The sequence below is a fragment of the Urocampus carinirostris genome, chromosome 13 (assembly GCF_059441175.1).
Source record: "Urocampus carinirostris isolate Australia breed hairy pipefish chromosome 13, RoL_Ucar_1.0, whole genome shotgun sequence".
Lineage (NCBI taxonomy): Eukaryota > Metazoa > Chordata > Actinopteri > Syngnathiformes > Syngnathidae > Urocampus > Urocampus carinirostris.
Window position 1 is genome coordinate 26,154,430 of NC_142361.1, and position 22,808 is coordinate 26,177,237.

Here is a 22,808-nt window from a genome sequence, read left to right on the forward strand (position 1 = left end):
TCATATTTTTATTCATATTTAGTTTCTTTTGTCTTTTATTAGCATATTTGGTATTGGAGTAATCCAAAAGTAATTGAAAGTAATCCAGTTAAAGTAACCCTACCCAACCCTGATCACAGTGAATCCCATACATGTATCACCCCCTTGACTCTCCAGCTCACATGCTCTGCCATTTCTTAAGGAGCCCCCCCTCCCCTTAATCATGCAATTAGCTTTTACTCTACTTACGACCCCGAAACCACTAGGGCCCCCCAAGAGTGGTTAACTCACTCGCTCATCCACACCTAGTGACAATTTGGACCAGGCAATTAACCTGACATGCATGTTTTTTGGAATGTGGGAGGAAACCAGAGTGCCCGAAGGAAACCCACGAAGGCACAGGGAGAACATGCAAACTCCGCACAGGAAGGTGTGATCTCATGACCTCAGAACTGTGCCGCACACACGCTAACCACCGCGCCGTCGTGATGCCCTACTGTAATTCTTTAATATAGTAATGAAGTTAAACTCGAGGCGATTTCCTACAACTAGGTAGTTACATGGTGCATTATTCTCCACAAGATGTAGTGAATCCAACTTCAACAGTCATTTTGATAGTATGCTAATTCAGCTAATATGAGTACATACAGCATGTGTTGTGTTCAGTATAAGGCTTTTCATTTTTGCAGGTCAAGACAAATTTGTGTTTTTTGATCCAATATGGCTCTTGGAACATTTTGAGTTTAAGGTATCTGAGAATCGTGAAAGCGAATTACACCACAATTGCCAGCACACGACATACAAGACTCTCATTAGTTTATTTTATTTGCATCCAAGGTCATTATAATTCAATGCTGGCAAAAAACGCCCAGTTATAACTCCTGCTTCGCTTCAGAAATCCAAAAGGCTTCTTTGAAGAGCCTCTTCGATCTCTGTGAAACATACAATCACGTATTAGTACTGAAATCAGCAATTACGTCCTAACGTGTGACGCTTGATTGTGTACCTGCGGACTCTGGATCTTCTGCGCTCGACGGCTGGGCGTCTTTCACCGGTTCAGCTGTGGTGAAGAAAGTAAAATACGTTTAACAGCAAAGTATCACCACCAATTTTCTTTACGGCTTCTGTTTAATCTGTAACCAAAATTGGTGGTTAAGTCAAACATACTAAAAACGGTTTTGGTCTCTTACTTTGCAGGTTTTTGTGTGCATTTTCGTCCTCGTCCATCTCAGCCAGTTCCGTTTCAAATCCAGCACTATGTGACGAGTCTGCAAGGAAAAACGACATTAACTGAATATCAAATTAAGGATCGGCAGACAAGAGCCTGAAGGCCACGTGTGGCCAATCAGTCTTCTTGTTGGCCATCTAAAAATAAGTCACCACCCTCTGCGTCCACCCGCTACTTAACTCAACCACCTCAAGTCATGTCATACCTAAGGTAGATATCATTTAATTTTTCTTTAGATGTGTATTTGTTGAAAATGTTATTTAATCATATGCACGCACGGTAATCCCCCGCTACTTTTTGCTTTGTACTTCGCGCCTGAGTGCATTGCAGATTGAAAAACATTCATTAAAAAAAAAAAAAAAAAAAAGCTCCCGCTCACGCATACCCACTCCCCTGCTTCCGGGTCTCGTTTTCATTAGACAACATTGAAGCACCATTGAAGTACCATCACTTTGCTAGAATGTTTTCAGGGCTCTGCAATAAATTGTATTTTTTTAACCATGCTTTATTTACAAATACATAACTTTACATTCACGTTTTAAACCTTTTTATACTGATGCAAGAACACCTCACCAACAGTTTTTTTCTTTTAAGAAGCGGGTTAGGTTGAATTTTTAGGGCTGCGTGATTTTGGGAAAATAACAAATTGCGATTTCTCAGACCAGTACGGCATTTCACTGCGATTTTCGATTTGAAAAGAAAAGCTCATTTTCTGTGCTAGTTTTGTTTTTTTGTGAGTACCTAATCATAGTGACATGCCCTAACCTTAAGAAAACAGCGCCCGCCTCAGGGGAACTTTGTTAGGGTTGCTGAAGTGCAGTGCGCAGATGTGTTACTCAAGTAAAAGACTAAACAAAATGGCATCGAAAAGAAAAAACTATTCTGCGGATTACATGATGTAAATAGTGAAATATGCAGCAAAAAAGCTTGGGAGATTTTGGCACAAAGCCGAAATGACGTCTGACGTAGAAAAGGGAAAAGGCGCATTTTCTACCCTGACACTGAAGATGAAAACTTCTTTGAAATTTCGGGATTTGGAGTTAAACTGATAGTGTGGGGTAAGCCTCGTCTTTGTGTTATCTGAATAAATAATGTTGGCGCCGAAGTGGGTCATTTAAGTAAAAGTACTGTTACTTCAGGATAATATTACCAAAGTAGAAATAAAAAGTAGTCATTTCAATATTACATGAGCAAAAGTAAGTGGGGCCAACAGCATGCATGCTGTGAAAATCCTCCACTAAAAAAAGACAACAGGGAGAGAAGCCCGGCCCGACCTAATGATCGACACTTTATACCCGAAACTGTCCCGGATTTCGGGCCCGCGTCAAAGATCCTACCTCTAGTGTGTGGCACAGGTGCGCTTGCAAAATTTACGTCGCCCTTATTGGGCTAGTGCCATTAAAACTTGAAATGGAATCTGTATCGCGGTGGTGAGAGCGCCCTCCGAACTTTAACCACGAGACCAGTGATTTTCAACCACTGTGCCGCCACACACTAGTGTGCCGTGAGCAGGGTTGGGTAGGGTTACTTTAACTGGATTACTTTCAATTACTTTTGGATTACTCCCAATACCAAATATGCTAATAAAAGACAAAAGAAACTAAATATGAATAAAATTACTAAATTTTGTGCAGGCTTGGGGAGTAACGGAAGACATGGAAAGGCAAAAATGATGTTGGCAAGCTGGTTGGATTTATTTTCATTTTGTTTATGTCGCATTTTATGTTAGTTTTGCCGGAGATCAAAGAGATCAAAGCCAGGAGAGAAAGCTTACCACGTGCTGTGAGTCATAATTTCATTCATATTTGGTTTCTTTTGTCTTTTATTAGCATATTTGGTATTGGAGTAACCCAAAAGTAATTCAAAGTAACCCAGTTAAAGTAACCCTACCCAACCCTGACCGTGAGAGATTGTCAGGTGAGCCGCGAGAAATGATACAATGTCACTTTTTAAAATTTAATAAAACATTTTTGAATCATTCTCTGCAAATATTATGTCATTGTCAAGTGTCTGTGCTGTAAAAACTGGGGGTATTATAAATTATATTGTAATTAAACATACTGTTCAGTGTCATTTTAGAAGATTTTGGTTAGTGGTGTGCCGCAAAATGTAAAAAACATGCCCTGGCTCAAAAAAGGTTGAAAAACACTGCACTGGACAACCAGGGATGTATGCGACATGAGGGAAAGCTTTAGATTTTATCTGATCATTACAATTTTTTTTTTACTCACGGAACCACTTTGTTGAATACATGGGGCCACGGTTAAAATAATTGACAATAATAATAAACACAATATAAATGTATTTATTTTATTCAAAGTCAACTCGTCATCAGACCAAAGTGTTTTTTCCCCCTCATTTTTGTTGTGTTTATTTATATCTTTCAGGACGGTAGCGTGACTAAAAACAGTGTAATACAGTAGTGAGATAAAACTAAATGTTTTTACCTATCTCATATGCATCCCTAGTGGTCTAGTAATAACGGTTAATTTAGGCTGGTTATCATCATCAATTTTATCACGGATGTTATTAGGCCAAGGTGCAAGAATTTTGTCCGATAGACCGGTCCGTGGTATAGAAAAGGTTGCGGACCACTGGAATTCGACTGTGTGGGGAAAACAAGTAGCAGTAAAAGTTTTCTAACCGTTTGGCTCTCCTTTAACCTGAAGATGCTCGAGTGTTTGAGTCTGTTTGTCAACGTCTTCCTCGCATGCCCTGGAGCTGACGCACGGCTTTAACGCGCAGTGCCGGGCATGATGGTGATGATGGAACTTGGGCACATCGCCGAAACTTTCCCCGCATTGGCATTCCACGGCAAAAGTATTATCCAAGTCCAAGGCGGCGTGCGTGCTGTGTACATGAGTCTTGATCTGACCATAAGAGGGCACTCGGACCTGGCAGGGTGCGCATACGTACTCGCACCGGCCTTCCGAGGCCAGCGCCTTCATGCAGCGCGTGTAGATCGCTTTGGTTTCATCTTTGCCTTTTTCAGAGTGCATGCAAGGGCACAGGGTTGCAGAAGTCGTTTGGAGGTCTCCTCCGCCTATCCGGTAGTAGTCGAAGGCGTGCCGGTCTTTGTAATGAAGCAGGAAGTCCGCTTCCGATGGGAAGCGCTCGTCGCCGTCGCACAAGCCGCAAAAGCGGATGCTCTTCAGCTCCCCGCCATGCTGGTCGGCGCAGTGGCGCCGCACAGTGGACTCTTTGAAGAACTTCTGCGGGCAGTGGCCGCACAGGAACCTCTGGAAGCTGTGGTTGCGAATGTCGTTGCAGTGGAGACGGGCGGCCACGTCGGAGTCGAACACGTCCTCGCACATGCGACACATCCAAGTGGAGGTCTCCTCAACGACGATGCTAGACGACGGCGCCGTGTCTCGTGCCACCTCCTGCTCGGTTATAAACGTGTGACCTTTATGCGCGTCCAGCACGTGCGACATGATATCCTCCAAACGGGGCATCTCCACTCTACACTTACGGCAGTGGAAGAAGAAGTTGAAGAGGTGCTCGCTCCCGTGGAAGCGACACATATGCAAGCGGGCGATAGAAGACTCGCCCATATTTTTGCCGCAAACTCCACATTGGTAGAAGATTTGATTGACTGCCAAGAGGTGGTTTCCCGCCAAAGTTTCCTCTGAAAACTTGAGCCCGCACTCGCAGAACCAGGCGGTGGGGCCGCTAGTCTTTTTCCGTTTGGCGGGCGAATCGCAGCGCTCGTTTTTGTTCTTCCTTCTCCACGGAAAATCATCTTCCTGATTGTCTGAGTTGTTGGGTCTTCCTTGGAATTTCCCGTACTGAAGGAGCGCTTGCTCCATAGTTTGGTTAATGTCCACCTCGTGCCGGGTGTCCTCTTTGTGTCGCTCGGCTTCGGCAAGACTCAGAAACGGTATTTGGCAGCGAGGGCATTGCCCTCGTACTTGTAGTTTCTTCGCTACCTGCACCACCGTCATGTCTGCTTTGGTCACCGCACAGCCGTGTCTGCAGTTCACACTTGAAAAAGAAAAAAATACAAGAGGATAAAAAGGCTACAGATGTTAAATATGGATTTCAGCTAGGCTGCCATTGACTGCTATAGACAAAGATCCATCCTTACTTTAATGCCACTGAGAGCTACACACAACAAAGATTCATCATAGCTAGATGGCTACAGACATCAAACTTACATTTCAGCTAGGCTGCCTTCCGCAGAGGTCTACAGACGTCAAAGATCAATATTAACTAGGTTGCCATGTACGGCTAGAGATGTCGAAGATCCATTCTAACTAGGCTGCCAAGTATTGTTAAAGACATCAAAGATCCATTGACTGTTGGCTGGATCTCTTAACTACTAGGTTCATAGGGGCACCATTTCTTGGGCTGTCTACCGTGATTACAGCCCGGTGGAGCCCATCCCTCTCCAGGACAACTATATTTCCACCCGGTCTCAAATCGGGGACATTTCACGTGATATGCAAATGTGCTAAGAACTGCAATAGAGAAAGATCATTGATTGTTAGAAGGATCAATTTAGCTAGGCTACCGTAGACTGCTATAGACATCAGTAACCAGTTTGAAACAGTGCTCTAAGACAGCAAAGATCCATTCTGGCTAGGCTGTTATGGACGTTTACATGTGTCAAAAATAGACGGCTACTGATATCAAAGATCCATTTTAGCTTGGCTGTCACTGACGGGTGGAAATGTCAAAGATCCATTTTAAGGAAGCATGCTTTTGACAGCTATGGACGGTACAGATCAATTTTAGCTCGGCTGCAACAGACGGCTACAGATGTCAAAGATTCAGTTTAGTCCGCATACGGCTACAGACGTAATGTATATTCAAGCTAGGCTACCAGGCTAGCAGTTAATTAGGGATTGAAACTACTAATTTTTTTGTCTGAAAGGTTTTTCATGAGGAAAATTCCTCGAGATTATTCTCAAAAGTCTTTGGAGGAGGGGTTTCCCTAAACACAAGTAAAAAAATCTTCTGTTGGGCATTAATGAGTTCAAATTTTTTTTTTAAATGGCACATACTTAAAATGAGCTTTTGCTGCCTGATGCGAAGTCAGCACTTGGTGGCACAACGAGCAGCGGACAGTGAACGGAATTTCTTCGCACAAGGCAATGAGGCGGTTCTTGACTTGATTTGGAACTGGAACTGGCACTGGCTCTCGATTCGTATCTTCAGAAATAGACATAACAAATATATTTTTACAACCACCTGACAACATAAACAGTGTTGGGAATAATTTAAAACTGAGTTACCTATAACAGCTTTATGTAACAGCATGTTTTTTCAGTAACGGAGTAATTAATCATTTCTTCCGCTGTTACCGTTACTGACCGTCAAAAACGGTGAGTTACTTTGGCTGCAGAACGCCAACAGCAGCGTGCTCCCGCAAGGCTGACACCGTTTTCAGAGGCTTCGTTTTACGCTTTCCTCAGAGTTGTTTTTGGTCTCGTCTTTTCAGATCAGGTGACCATTCAAAATAGCGACTACATTATAGTTGGATAGCGATTCAGAATATACTATTTACTAATGCAACGAAAGAAAAGGGGAATGAGGGCAACCGACTCGTTTCGTTAGCGAACGAAGCGTCTCTATAACCCGGCTCTCGGAAGTGAACTAAGGGAGCCTGCTTCCCACCACTCCAGAAATGTATTTGACATACAACAACTTCTTATTATAGTAACGGAAATAGTTACTTTCCCTGGTAACTGGTTACTTTTATTATTGACCCTTCGCACATGATGTCACGTTGCCTTCTCCGGCAGAATGAGAATTATTTTCTACAGCAAGAAGCACTTGAGCGCAGGGGAGTTGAATTACATACATGTATTTTCCGCACTATAAGGCGCACATAAAATCAGATTTTTTTTTTTTAAAAAAGCTGACTATGCGCCTTATATTCCGGTGCGCCTTATATATGGATCAATATTGAATTACAAGGTCTCGCAACTTTCGGTAAGCAGCCACCGACTCCACTTTTCGCGTAGAAGAAGAAGTGCGCTGTGCATACTGGGAAATATTAAACAACGATTCTCTTTTGTTTGTGCGTTTGTATAAAGACCCTGAAATGGCTCCTATTAAAAGACACGCTTACAACGCAGAGTTTAAACTCAAGGCGATCAGTCACGCAGTAGAACACGGGAATAGAGCAGCAGCGAGAGAGTTCAAAATTAATGAATCGAACACGAGAGTGGCTCGAGCCGGCAGAATTAAGAGTCCCCCTAGGAACTCGCTAACTGAACAATGGTTCCATGGGTGAATTATGTAAAACCCACTGCAACGTTTTACATTTTACAGTTATAATGTTATTGCTTTAATGTTATTGTTTTGCACTTGTTGTTTTTGCACATTACCAGTGTCACTATATTGCGATTTTTGCGTGTTAACTAAATGGAGGAAAAGTAAAATGTTATGCCTTGCTGTTGTTCAAAGATGTTAAAGATGTGTCACGAAAATGCTTTACCTCAGAGAAAATAATAAAACGGCTGTTTATTCATTTTGAGAGTGAATGGAGTTGTGGAAAGCACCTTTTGTGCTTTCCAACAAGGTGAGCCACCTCATCCGACAGCTGCACAATATTGGTTTGACTAGACATTGTCAATGGTGTTGAATAGGCTAGCTGTTTATGCTATGATACGGTTTACTACGGGCTACAACCTTGTGTAATGGTATCAGGTGGTAACGTTGCGTGTGTGCAAAGGGCCAGTAGAATAATTCAGTTTCTAAATCAGTTACTTTTCTGGAAAAAAGTAGTGAGTAACCATAAGTCATTACTTTTTAGTAACGTGCCCAACACTGCTCATAAAATATATATTAAATTATTTCTCACCGCCCATCGGGAGGGACTCGACAAAGTGATTTTTAGCAGACATGTGCTGAAGACATTCGTCCCGTAGGTTGAAGAAAAGATAGCAGGCTGGACAGGCAAAGCACACAATGTTTTGACACCTCTGAGACGTGTTGTGGCCTTCTGGATGGGAGGACGACGCCTGAGAAATGAAAATATGGATCTTGTGATGGATGTTTATCGTAGGAGGATTTTGCAAACCACTCAAGGGGAGAAACCTTGTCTTGGACGTGCATCCGCCACGCCTCTTTGGTTTGAAAGTGACGACAACAGACCACGCATGCAAACAGCATAGGCGAACTTCCTTTGAGATGGATGGTTGGATCACATGGAGAGTGGTCAAACCTAAAAAAAAGGGGGGGGAAAAAAAGGAACGTAAACAAAAATGTTTAATCGACAATCTACTAGTGATCCCAAGGGCCAAGAAGAGAACCGCGGGATTCGAGAGCGTTCTCCATCCGGGCCCCGATGTTGTGGAATGCTCTTATCCCTGAGATTTGATCTGCAACCTCAGTGAACCTGTCTAAATCTGGGCTTAAAACACCCTTCTATTCTATAGTTTATGAATGACCTATTTTTCCTGTTAATGATATCTGTGTATTAATTAATATTACAACATCCATTGCAGCCTGATCATCCTGGAAAGGGGATTACCTCTTGTGCCGTCCCTTCTCAAGGTTTCTTTATTTTTCTCATGTTGAGGTTTTTAGCTTTTCCTTGTCCTCAACGTTTTAGATCAGGGGATGGTGTAAAAATAAGCCTGTGGTTTGCAATAATCTGTGGTCTGTGCAGCCCTTTGAGACTTTGTGATTAAGGGCTATATAAATAAACATGACTTGACTAGACAATCGCACATAAATGCATACTCCCCAAATAATAATAATAATAATAATAATAATAACCTTTTCAAATGGCCATCGAGGAGCGCCACGTTGTCATAAACACGGCAGCAATTAACCACGGGGCATGTGTACTTAGTTGTTGGTTTTGTGGTGTAAACAGAATGATGACGTCTTTGAAAACCAGGATTTAATCTTCCAGGCTGCATACCTTTAATAAAACAAACAAGAGGCAATATCAGAGTGATTCTTAATATCAACAGAAAATTATACAAATTGTAAATTGTGCATGTCATTATGTACTGAAAATATAGGTATTTGATCAATTCCAGGGTAAAATATGATACCTGGCATTTTCAGCCACATGTCCACACAACGCTTTGCTTCTACACTTGTTGAACTCATCGCAAGCTGCTGCTGTCCGTGAACTCGTTGTTGTATTTGTTTCTCCTGAATAACAGATATATACAATTATAAGTGATTGTGACATGTAAACATTCATGTACAATAGATCTCCAGGATACGGTGACTCCGCCTTATGACATTGTCACTTTATGGTGTGGGGTTGGATTTTTTTTCAGACCTTCTTGAAGACATTTTTACTATTTTGCAACATCGACTGATTTAAAAAAAAAAAAAAGTCTCCAGTTAGGTTCTAAGCATTTGTGTCAATTATTTTGACGCAAGCAAAAAGTCAACCACTGAGTTACGACTTCCCAACCATCAAGGTAAGGAATGAGATGTTTTTACAGCCACGCTAAGGTATTTTCCCTGCTAAAGGACAATAGATGATTCTGCATGCCCAAAATCGTATAAAATTCAAACTTTGTGGTGTTCGTACATGACTAAATGATATCAATTGATGTCATACAAGATGCACGTGAGCTGTTGGTTTGCGTCACAGCTTCATAGAGATCCAGATCTGCTATTGGTCGAACTACCTCCCACAATGCCTTTCTCTTTCGTCTTTCAGTTCAGAATCATGTGTGCTTTGTAATGACTTTCAAAGTTGGTGTGATAAAGTAGGCGTCCGGTGATGCTGAAGGGAGAAGCAAAAACCTTACCATGGAAATGAAGCTCGCGATTTTCGAGAAATATGAATCTTACCCTTGCTAAGTGGCATAGCCGGAACAATCGACCATCGGTACTGCTGTAAAGTTCTGAACCATAAACGCTACTTTTTGCTTTTATTTTAAACTTTGCGGCCCTAAATATGGTATGGCCTTTTCTTTGTTAGACCTCACCCCTGTAATATATTTTTTTGTAAATAAACGAGCAATAGTTAATATAACGGCATACAAATACGCATAAAAACACCACAGTCACGTCTGGAAACATTTCTTTCAGTTAGTCAATGATTTTAACCAACACTGTTCGTAGAGCGCATAACAGGAGCAAAACAGGAGGTTTGGCAGTGGGTACATTAGTGTCAAGTCATTTATTGTATAACATTTGCAAAGTAGGTGGTTGCCAAGAATGTCTATATGCGTTATTTCACTATTGTCCAATCATGTTGCCGCACTTTGATTTCCATACTCCTTGGGGCTGATCTGCTTTTGATAACCTTAAAGATATAAAAAAAAAAGGTGTTCAGGCAAGGGGTTCAGAAAAAGGGTTTGAACCCCTCGTTTGAGGGCTTCCACCCCTGTCCTCCAGGCAAGTAAAAATCCATTGATGCCTTCTCTTCTTACATCAATTACTATGTACAATGTACTCAAAATATTGCCACTTTTGCCCCCACTAATCAAGTCTTCCGTTTATACATCCAAAGAAGTTATGAATCAAAAATGCTACACTTCTCTCTCGGTTATCATTGGTGACAATGACAGGTTCCTGGAATTTCCTTTAACGCGCGAGGAACGATGACAAGAAAATGTAATTTCGTCCATTCCCTCAGCAACACATTGTGATCCACACCTCAGTATGGACCCATGTCATATCCCGGAGATCTACATAACCCATTAAAATGAATTGCAGCATCACTACCTTGAACGCTCTACACTTCTCTTCTCTTTCACGCCTCTCCAGAGCCACCTGCTGCGCCACTCGATCCAAAGTCGATGCCACTCTTGCCTTCTCAATGTTGATTTTCTCGTCAATCTTCAAGAGCCGAGACATTAACGATCCATCGAAATTGACATCTAAAACCTTGTGTGGTAGTGTGTATCCAGTTTGCGCTCTCACCGTTTTGGACGAGGACGAACACGCTTCTTCGTCGCTATCGCTCAGCAGATCCACATACTCCAGCACTGGCCTGAGTGGACCTTCCTGTGGAAAGTGCCAGACAAATTCTCATTCGATTGCTACCTATTAAGGTAATGAATGAAATCAAATGTATGTGACTTACTGAAACAAACTCCACATCGTCAATTTCTTCGTCTTCTTCTTTAATCGGAGAAGACATTATCTGGACAAAAATGAATAACTTGACTTCAAATAGATCATCAAATCAATTTGGACACATCTAAAATCAGTTGTAATCAGAATTGGGATCGTTTAACAAGTATGTTTTTATACGAAGGGATAAGACGTTGCACACCAGGGTCGAACATGCAATAAAGATCTTGAAAGAGAATAACTACACAAAATAAAAGAATGTTAAGGCAAATAGAAAACATTTACAAGGTAGTGCTGGTAGACTGGCCTAGATTGTTTTTTTTGGTTTGAACAAATTTATTGACACTAAAAACAGAAAACAATCATGACAATCTCAACAGCAATTAAGCACATTCACAATATTATATTCCAATATTACGTTTTTAACAGCAAACACAAAGTGAGGTTTGAACAAACCTTCTCGAAAATCAAACATATTCACAATTTCATTATATAACATCTTTGTTAGTGTCAATAGATCCGTCCAGGCCAAAGTCGATTGTCCTCGGTCTGAACAAATCCACCGACACCAACAGCAGCAAAACACAGCCATCAAGCATATTCACAATTTTTTTATATTTGACAATATGACGTGACGATATGACTTTTTATCATTTTTTCCTGACATTTTCAACATTAATTAAACAATTTCAGAGTTATTTTCTTTTAACAGTAGTTAACCAGCGTGTAAAAGGCAATACTATTGTGCAAGGGCATAGCTCTGCCATCCCACCCTCCCAAGCAGCATTCTTCCAGTCCTCTGTGTGGGTCCTTTCCCTTCTGCGTGGGTCCTCTCCCTTCTGGGTTCCACAACCCAGGCCGTTGCTGCCGGGACTCCCACAGTGTAGCTCCGGCTCCCCCCTCCGGGTGGGTGCAGACGAGTCTTCTTTATGGCTGCGTCCTAGGCCCGCCGCTCGCAGATTTTATGGTATCTGCAGCCATTTGGAGCACAGCCACGGGGGGGATCTGCCTGCACCTCCATACCAGCAGGTTTCTGGAGGTCCAGATGGCGTCCTTGATGGCAGCGAGAGTGAGCCAGTCCCTGGCAAAGTCGTTCCGATGCCTCCTCGACCGACTCACCCCGTAAAGCACGTACTGTGCATCAGGGACCTCTCCTGCTGGCAAGTCCGGGAACTTTCCTAGTTGTTCGGCCATTGTCCACAAGACCTTGGCAGCGCTGCACTCACAAAAAAGGTGCCTCACCGACTCCTGGGCGCCACAGCCAGGTCGAGGGCACGTCGAAGTCGCTGACATTCCTCGGTGGTGCATTACAGCTCTGACTGGGAGAACTTCATGAGCCACCATCCATGACAAGTCTCGTAGTCTGTTTGGGAGGGCAGGATGATTGACGTTGCTCCAAACCGTTGTGGATTCGCCAAACGCAAGCCCCCGCACAGGGCTTACTGTAGCTCGCTCTTGCACAATAGCAATAAGGGCCCTGTGGTTTTGTAAAATGTGACATTCTTGTGTTTCCAAATCAAACTTCTTCAAAAAATCCCGAATAAAGAGATGTGTTGGTGGCAAGTTAAACGAAACTGGAATCAAACGATTGTCTGGTACAAGCTTTAGCTTCCGCAAATATGAGCCCATCCAAAAACGTATGTGCATAAGATTAGTAGTGCATGGAAAATGAAGTGCTGGTCATTAACATGCAATTATATATATATACCACAGCAATATCCCCCTAGTGGGAGGTGGCTAGAGTCATTTCTGACTCTTTTTGGGAGATTGATTCAGAGGAGGGGATTCCCAGCCCCCTCGCTCAACCCAACTGAGGTGTTGGGAGTCTTATGCAATACTATGATAAAATAAACATGTTTATCCAGTTTCGCTAGCTAAAGTGTGTAATTTTCTCTATTTTTGCAATGATACGTTAGCCCGTTAGAGGCAGCACTGATTCCACAACACGAATCGGCAATACTTGGTAAATGCGCGAAAAAGATTCAAAAGCGTCTTGAAGTGCAAATTTGATTAAAGTTGTTTTATGTATCATGCAAGAATATACATGTATTTGCCGTTAGCCCCTTTTAGACGTCAATATGTGGTTTTAGTTGAATTAGCGCTGAGAATTCGCTCGCAATGTGTTGCAAGTCATGGAAAAGTGTAGCCAGGCGTTTTTTCCCCCTCAATTGAATGTAGGTATTTTATTTCTGCAGGTCAATACACTTTATAATAAACTATAAACAGTAGAAAGAGCGTTACCTTTTGCCTTTTACTTCAAATTTGCTGTCTCTTTCACTCTCACAGAACAGCTTCTAGCTAGCAACACAGCATGCTAATGACAAACTTCGCTCGATTCGTCACCGTGAATTAAAGCGGTGACGCTTACTTTAACACTATGGCCATTTCAGGCGGGCGGTGCTTGTGGCTTTTTAAGAGCGTAAATAAACATAGTGTGTTTCTCTTTGTTGTTAATATCAAACTTTCAGATTTTTTTATTTAAAAACTATATTGGTGTTATTCAAACAATGAATTAATAATGGACTCACTGATATCAAAAGTATTTGGGACAGCTTGCCCCACCATGTGGAGACTTAAATAACTGCACGTATTGTATTTAATTAGCGTTTAGGAGTGAAAAAGTAAATAAATACAAGATCTATTTTGATTGTGTTATTTAAAATCAAATTCAATATAATACATCCATCTAAATCTAACATATCTATCTTAATTTTTAAAAACTGTACTTTATAAATCCCAATTTGTATGTTTTTGTAAATTGTATGTGACTTATAGACTCTGAAATGGCTGAACTAATTTTTGTGAAAACTTACTGTTTACCTTGGGGCCAAGCAAGTGATTTTAGCTTGGTTTTGTGTCAAGGCACCCCCAATGATAAATAATGATAAATATCTGCAAAATTAGGTTACAGTACTGCAGTTCCCGGCCACCGACCCCCCCAAGCAGCTGACTCCAATCTTCTATACATGTGGTCTTAAAAAATATGGGATTTCATGTGGTAGTTATGTAGTGAAAGGAAGTCCGTCTCTTTTTAGAGAACGGGCTTTTTCGGCTCAACTTATTAAAGAGAGCCGGCTCTCAAACGCCTCACTTGCTTTGATGCATTATACAGGTATTACGAATTATTAAGTTGTATAAAGAAGTTAAAAAAAGGAAGTATAAATTGAGAAAATGGAAAAAGACAGGTTTGTGGTATATTACTGACAATAATTTAAATATTTGAATAAGAAAATGTATTATTCCTCTTAATTATATTTGCATGTATTTTTTTTCCTTCTACCGTGAACGTCCAAGCTACTTAATTTTTGAACTGTTTTCAAGAATAGACTTTATTCATGTCGAGTAACTCAGTATCTCACAACAAAATGTTAATTAACAATATACATGACATAACGAAACACGTGCAATATAACACGTTAAACTACATAAATAAACACGTTTGAAAAAAAATATGGTGTAAGATTATTTTGTATATTGTAAGGGAAAATGCGACAGTTTGTAAGGGCAGGTATGTTCAAATCAATGTTGTTTTTCTTTTAAGGAATAAAGTTTTTTGTACCACTAGAAAGCGCTAAATTATCCACTGTGTAAAATGACGACGAGAAGCTCTCAAGAGCACTATGAACATTTGCAATGATGTAATGCAATGCAAATCCAAATAAATAAATAAATAAAAACAACTCCCCTACCCTTTGCTCCAAAGTTACATAATCGTTGTTGTTGCAAGGGGCAAAACATACTCAGCATCACTCGGATTGGAATCTGCATAAAACGTGCAAAATATTGTAGTGCTTATTAACACATATTGATTAAAAAAACATCCCCTCCTCGTCCACATGCTCATTTTAAGCATCCTGGCAGCAGATTACCGCAAAGGACGAATTCTGCTGACTCTCCCTGCACTGTCAGAAATAAATAAAGAAACGCGACTTGCTGCTGACTCACTCGCAGCGTGACAGTGTCCTGGTCTACGTGGATCTTTTTATATGCAACCCAGGAAACGGGACAATGATTGGCGTCTCCTCTTTTGTAGCCTTGGGGGAGGTAAAAGAGGAGGCGCGCGTCTAGCTTCTCTCATCTCAGCTTGAGGATGATCGCTGCCGTGTTTTTGGTTCTGCTCAGGCCGCTTAGTGTTCAGTACGCGCTTCTACTGCTCCTGCTTTTAATCGGAACCGTTGCGACGATTTTGTTTTTCTGCAGCTGGCAACGCAACGTCGCTCACGGGAAGCAACCCCTTAAATCGGCGCTATCCGGCCGCTCCAAGTGTCGCGGTGAGTGTCGGTGCGTCGTCCGGGTACGGTTGTCATGGATGCGCCGTGCAACGCGGAGGATTAGTTTGATGCTACCAAATGCGCTTTAAAGGATGCTGTCGGGATTCTGGACGCTCCGTTTTGCTCGGTGCTGGATTGTCAATCTTAGTATGCATTATTAATTCAATCCAAGGCTAACTTCTTTTATCTTTTCCGTAGTGGGCCTCCGAACGCATCATTTTCGATCAGAGGTAGGCTCAACTTTTTTAATTACAAGTTTGTTGACGTCATAGCAGAATCTGTTGTTGAAATGATCCCAACTTCAAAGAGGAAGCTCCTTGAAGCATTACGTCTTCAAATGTGACGAAACATTTTGGTTTTATTTCAATGAAAGACGGCATTGCTATTTATGGAAAGCCAAGTGCGCAGTGCGCATGTGTCATCAAAGAGTGATTTGGCAGTTTCCCTGCAAAGAGGTGCAAAACTCAGGAAAAAGTCCCTTATGACACATATAAAAGATATGGCAATTTGGTCCAAGTTTGAAACAATACTCACACCACAGTGACGGCAGTTTTTAGAAGTGTTGTAGTCAAGCATCCTTTTTTTTTCACATTTTCGGTTTCAGCACTTTGTTTTCAAGATAGCCTTTCGAAATTGACGAAACCGTAATAAAAACATGTCCTGGGAAAGTACTGTTAAGGTGGTCTTTGCATCTTGATTTTACTTTTGGCACGGGTGGAAAAAATATGGTGGGCTGGAGAGGGATGGGCGCCACCAGGCTGTACTTGCCCCAGACACACCACAAGAAATGGTGCCCCCACGATCCAACCTGTTAAGAGATACAAGAATAGAGAAACAATAAGCACATCCTTTGTTCTCAATTCCGGTTTCTTAGTCGTTATTGTCAAGCATCTCTTTGTTTTTTTATGCTCCTAGTTTACAGACCTTGTTCTAAAAAAACAAGGTTTTAAAGGGACATTTTGCAGTAATGAGTGCCACCTAGTGGTACAAAAAAACTTTCATTTAGTTAAAAAAACATTGATTTGAATAATAGGTAAAAATATGAACTATCATACCATTTTTTTTTAAATCATACGTCGACAAAATTTGTATTTCTTTTACATTGTAGAATCCATATTTAGTGTCATGATTACGATGACTACATTATTACACAGTTTTTATTTTTAGATGTATGGTTCAAATTTGCCTAGTCGATTACTCAAGCATCTGCCTTGTATAAGGCCACTGGGTGATTTACATACTCAAATTATAGACTGATTTTAATAATGATTTAGAAAGATTTTATCACGTATTTATCAAATTTCTGAGAAAATCACAATCAGCCATCACTGCTGAGCTATTTGGGTTAGCGGGATATTTAGTTGTTCTTAGGTAGCTATCTGGTGCCAGTAAGCACAATGTAGACAAAATTGTTTGATAGCCTGTATCCTTAAGCACAACTTAACTGTTTTTCTTTGGACTTTTTAAACACTTTAAAAGACTATTCGTCTTCCCCAGGGCTTCAGACACAGTCCACGTTGCTCCAGGAGGAGTTCCCATGCTCGGGTAACCGAGGAAAAGCCCAGTTTGGTCGAGGTGGCCCCCAACGAGGTGGATTCCTCATCAGTCGTCAGGAAACGCAAAGTGAAGAAGCGAGTCCTCCCAGAGTTTTATCAGGCTGTACAAGTCACTCCTACACGCAAAAACGTATGTACTTCATTAAAGGTTACATTTTTTTTTCTGTTGTGTGTGTTAGGGTCTCACAAACCTCATACCACCAGAGGGCCCCAATCGGGGTTTGAACTGGGCTCAGGCGTGGAGGGCCCCAACAGAGGCTTGAACTGGGCATATTTGCGTACTAATCAGACACTCCTGTGCCTAGTTCAGACCCCAGTTGGGGCCCTTTGGTGGTAGGAGGTGTGTCATACCCTAACATAGTCCAATTATCACACACCTATGCCCAGGTCAAACCCTGGTTGGGGACCTTTGGTGGTAGGAGGTATGTCAGACCCTAACAATATGAAAATGAGAGCGATATAACTAGTTTCTACTGTATTGGGATACTATTCAGAAGAGGGAGTAAAAATAATGATATGTTTGCAAACAAACGTGAAAAAGATTGTTGATGCATTTGTGTGTATTACAGGACAGCCTGATCTTTCCTTATTATATTTTCTCCACTTCATAGAATTTTCCTTTAATTTCTTTAACGGTCTTTGAAGGAACTCGTGTTCTTTTATTGTCAATATTTTTAAGTCTTTTTTTTGTCCTTGTTCTGCTACTTTGAATATTAAGACTGTGGAGCTGGGCTTGTGCAAAACATCAGGAAAAGCTGATTAAAATTGCTAAACTGGTTGGAACCTATTCTATAGAGTAGGTGAGTGGTGTTTTATTTCATTTCCCTTTTTTCTTTTGGATCCATGATTAGTTCTTGCTGCATCCTTGCTCCTTTATTAATTTTTATTTGTTTGTTATAGTTCCATTAGTGTGTGTCTGTGTGTGTGTGCGTGTGTCTGTGTGTGTGTGTGTGTGTGTTTGCATGCTCCATACTATATACCTGAGTGTTGATTTTATACAAAATGAGACAGATGTTAGTCGTCAACTGAGTGCTTCAAAGTTTTTCCTTTTTTTGAAAAAGCCAAAGCAACAATTTTTTCAAATAATTTATCAGGGTCTCATAAAAATATAAATACATTTAAAATATGTATGACTAAAATATAAATAAGATCAATTTTACAATTTAAAAATAAATGTGTGAATAAATAAATGAATACCAGTGTATCTTTAATTTAGGGTTCTTGAATGTATCCTCAGTAACAGTCCATTTTTCTTTCACATTAAAAAGGGTAAATGATTTATCTTGGTCTTATAAAATAACATGTATGAATACAAAAAGAAGATAAACATAAAAATAAAGAAGAAACAAATTAAATGAAGAAACAAATGAATGAATATTAGTGTAATTTAATTTAGTGTTTTTTCAAATGTATTCTAGGTTGTAGTCCGATTTCAGTTGCACTTGTTTTTATAAATGTAAATGGCTTGCATTTATATAGCGCTTTTCAAGTTAATGAAGACCTCCCAAAGCGCTTTACAATGTGCTTCACACTTACCCATTCACACACACACTCACACACCAATAGCGGCCAAGCAGCCATGCAAGGTGCCTACCTGCTTATTGGGGGCATTAGGGATTCAGTGTCTTGCCCAAGGACACTTCAACAATAACACGGAGGAGCCGGGAATCGAAACTGTAACCTCTTGAGCCCAAGACGTGCGCTTTACTTCCTCAGCTACTGAGTCAACCTAATCCTGATTTCATTTAGTGAAGTTCAGTTCAACTATAAATCAAGTACTTTAGTCCCTCTATTATTCCAGGTAAAAGTCGTTTTATTTCTCAAGTCAAGTCATGTTTGTTTGTAAAGCTCTTTTAGCACAAGGAGTCTCACATATTTTTGAAAACCACAGACTATTATGATACCATCCCCTGATCTAAAACCTACATGAGGGCAAGGAAAAACTCAAAAACCTCAACATGAGGAAAATGGAGAAACCTTGAGAAGCACATGAGGTAATCCCCCTTCCAGGCTGCCACGGATGTTGCAATGACAAATAATACACAGAAATTCTCAACGTAAAATGTAGGTCATTCATAAGCTTTTATATAGAAGTGTGTTTTAAGCCTAGCTTTAAACAGTTCCACTGAGGTTGCGTATCGAATCTCAGGGGAAAGAGCATTCCACTGCACCGGGGCCCAAATGGAGAATGTTCTCGAACCTGCAGATTTCTTCTTGGCTCTTGGGATCACTAGTAGACCAGCATTTTCAGAGCGAAGGCTCCGGACAGGAACATAGGTGGGGGGATTAAATCTGAATGATACGAGGGAGCAAACTAATTTTACATAATTTTAGTCCAAATTTTGTCAGGAGAATGTACTAGTCTAGTCAAGTCATCTTCATTTGTATAGCCCTTAATCACGAAAAGTCTCAATTTGAAATTGAACCATTGACATTGTTTTGAGGAAAAATAAAAAAATAAAATACAGAAATTGATATCATGTCTTCACGGTGGATTTAAAAAGAGGAAGAAGACACTGATTTTTGGTCTTTTAGTATTTATTCATTTATTACAGGCTATTATATTAATTGTTTACACATGTAGATATAACCTAATTTAAAACAGAATGCCTAAAAGGGAGTGAGACGCAGAAAATGTATTCAATCCCACCTCTCTTCTCTCATGTACAAAACTTATATAATATAATTAAATTAAATTCCGGCCACTCGAACTGATATTCCCCGCAGGTGCAAACCAAGTTTTTACAGCTCACATGCAAAATGTCCATAGATGTAAAACCAATCCTTATTCAGTGACCTCCATTTTTTTTCTTTTTAAGTTGAAGAAAATGCACACCTTGATATTGTTTATTAAAGAGCCTTTTAGTTTATCTTAGGCTGGTTTTCTTTAGGTAAAAATGTGTTTTGACAAAAATAATTTTAATCAGTTTTTGTTGTCGAAATTAAGATTACCATATAGTTTTCTACAAATAAATGTTAACTGATGTTCCACGCAGGTATTTTATCTTGCTCAAGTACTAAGGCAGAGCTAATGTTTTTTCAGCAGACGAGGATATGTAAGAAATGATCTCATCGATCCCGGCGGCTATGCTGCAACTTCCTGCCTCCATTAGTCGCGCTGCAACAATGCGGATAGCGTATGAAACCTATTAAAGAGACCTCAGACGTTTTCTATCAAAGCTGGGGTCGGAGACCAAAGGCTCGCGGGCCACACATGGTTCAGAGTTAAGGCAGAATCGTGCAAAGCTGAATATCGCACAAGCAAAAATGAAAACCAGAAAGAATTTGATTCAGCATTTATATAACTATAAGTATAACTAGAGTTTGCGGCTGTAAATCACGAAATAATGATTTAGATGGAATGGAATGTTAATTGTTGAGACACTTTTTGATGAGAAGCCACAGAACAATCTTGAACCCCAAACCAATGTTTTACCCAGAAGCTCTAGCAAAGCACTTAGAGCAATTTAATTGGGTGAGCGTTAGGGATGGGCGGAGCTATACACAGTGGGCACACATTCTTTCTCATTTGCCCAGCGCCGCTTGCACTCAGGGTAAATACATTGGTATCCCCTTTGCTTGCACCTTGTTTTAAAACCATTTATTCCTTGCATTTTGCTTCCCTTTTCTTGCTTTTTCCTCTTTTTCTGATATTTTTCCTGCTTGTTTTCTTCTAGTTTTTCTCTTTCTTCTTTTATTTCATCTATTATTTTGATTCCTTTGCCCGTAGTTATTTTTCTTGCTTTATTATCTACTTCTCTCTAGTTTTTCCTTTCTTATTTTATTTTTTCTTTTCTTTTTCTTTTTCTTTTTCAGACTGCCCTCACCACTACATCCAGTTTTTTTTAAGTGGGCAGAGTGTGACTGTGGTGGGCACTGCCCACCCCTGTTCCCCTTGGTAACGCCCCTGTTTGGCCCCCATCTTATTAGGAGCCCGAATGTCCATTTTTTTTAAATGGCTGTCCTGGTGGTGATTTAAGCATCTTACAGCCACTTACCTTCCGCAACTGAAATCTAGCTAGCCATTACTTGCCATTACTGCTGCTTTGGGTATATCCTGTTTGCTGAAAAAATTATTCTGTCTTGCTGGGATTCACACCAGCTCTCATGTCCTGTCACTGTCATAAATGTATCTTTGCTCACGCAAAAAAAATATGGAAGTAGGCCTTGTAATAGCTTCCAGACTTTCGTTGTGTGTCTTCGAATGCACACACTTCAGCTCCATTCCAAGTTACAGTGACCTCATGTGGCAGTTTACACACTGTTACTTTTATTTCGTGACACGGAAAGCTTTAGACAAGGGGTCGGGAACCTGTGGCTTGCGAACAATATTCATTCATTCCTTATCTGCACTGCTTATCCTCAGTAGGGTCGCGAGGGTGCTGGAGCCCATCCCAGCTGTCTTTGGGCAGAGGGCAGGGGACACCCTGAACTGGTTGCCAGTCAGTCGCAGGGCACGCAGAAACAGACAACTCACTCGCTCATTCACAATTTTGACCGGCCAAGCCACCTGACATGCATGTTTTTGGAATGTGGACGGAAACCAGAGTGCCCGGAGGAAACCCACACAGGCATGGGGAGAACATGAAAACTCCACACAGGAAGGTTCGATCTCATGACCTCAGAACTGTGCCACACACGCGCTAACCAAGGCGCCACTGTGCTGCCTGCGAGCAATATATCACATTTCATTTCACTGTGTGATGTTTGATGGTTTGATAAAATCTATGAAATAATAATATGTGTTCCATATGAATATAAGTATACCACTTAAAATGTGTTTCCCTCCGCAGTTACTTCAAAATGTTGAGGCTCATTTTGAGTTCATGTGGTTTGGAGATATATATATATTTTTTAATATATTGCTAGTTAATGTGCCAGTTGATGCATGTGCAAAGCCAAGACATCACCAACTAATGTAGGGCTTAGTCGAGTATATATAGGAGATCATTTTAAACACAGTTTACAATCAAGGTGTCACATCAACAAACCCCGTTTTGGCTGTAAATCGCTCATTTTTTAGATACTTTTTGATGAAAAGCCACAAATCAAACTTTAAATACCCAGAAGCTCTTGCAAAGCACCTAGAGCAATTTGATTGGGTGAGTGGTTGGAATGCACGGATCTATATACAGTACAAGACGCGTGCACTCCGCCTCGCCCAGCACCGTCTGCACTGAAAGTAAATACGTTGGTATCCTTGTTTGCAGTATTTTGTGACATTTTAACAGTCGAACTTTTCTTGCACCTTGTTTTGAAACCATTGTTTAGGACAAAAAGGACAGTCAAAATGAGCCTCAGCTCTCTATAGAGACAAATTTTAAGTGGTATACTTATATTCATATGGAACACAGGCTCTGGCATTATTATTATTTCATAGTTTTTTAATCAAATCATCAAACATCACATAGTGAAATTTAACGTGCTGAAGAATTAGCTTTTGTCTGGAGAGCAGGTATAATGGTTTTGTTAAATTTAGTCTTAAAATATATGGTGTCGTTCTCTAAAAATCTCTAAAAACAAAATATTTTGCTTTTCTTGACCTTTGGGTTAAGAAGGTTCTTAACCCAAAAGATATAAATATGCTATAATCATAAAAAGGGCAAATATTAATAAAATGCTTAAATGATAGATATAAATACAGTATGTAGACGGCAAATGATTTTACCTTGGCTTGAGTTAAAATAGAATTAGTGAGTGAGTTGTGCCTCTTTTCTGACGACAAGGGTGCTTAGAAGAGCTTCAAAGATTCTATTTATAGGTGATCGG

At 40.6% G+C, this 22,808-nt stretch overlaps 2 protein-coding genes across 2 annotated transcripts in view; one reads left to right on the forward strand and one right to left on the reverse strand.

Annotated features, from left to right (window-relative positions):
• Positions 1-778: 778 nt before the first annotated feature.
• Positions 779-13,587, reverse strand: znf451 (zinc finger protein 451). Its single transcript, XM_088350743.1, has 13 exons — positions 13,454-13,587; positions 11,223-11,282; positions 11,060-11,143; positions 10,862-10,975; positions 9,223-9,325; positions 8,939-9,086; positions 8,255-8,381; positions 8,019-8,178; positions 6,214-6,361; positions 3,852-5,191; positions 1,170-1,247; positions 986-1,039; positions 779-911 (listed from the first exon to the last, which is right to left on the reverse strand). The coding sequence occupies exons 2-13, from the start codon at positions 11,277-11,279 to the stop codon at positions 871-873; spliced, it is 2,454 nt and encodes an 817-aa protein (XP_088206869.1). The 5' UTR covers positions 11,280-11,282; positions 13,454-13,587; the 3' UTR covers positions 779-870.
• A 1,548-nt stretch (positions 13,588-15,135) lies between these two features.
• The window catches only part of dst (dystonin), a 152,559-nt gene continuing 144,886 nt past the window's right edge, over positions 15,136-22,808 (forward strand). Inside the window, exons 1-3 of the mRNA XM_088352010.1 lie at positions 15,136-15,483; positions 15,682-15,713; positions 16,981-17,169. Of these exons, the coding sequence (XP_088208136.1) occupies positions 15,303-15,483; positions 15,682-15,713; positions 16,981-17,169 (402 nt within the window). The 5' untranslated portion in view covers positions 15,136-15,302. The remainder of the gene's footprint in view (positions 15,484-15,681; positions 15,714-16,980; positions 17,170-22,808) is intronic.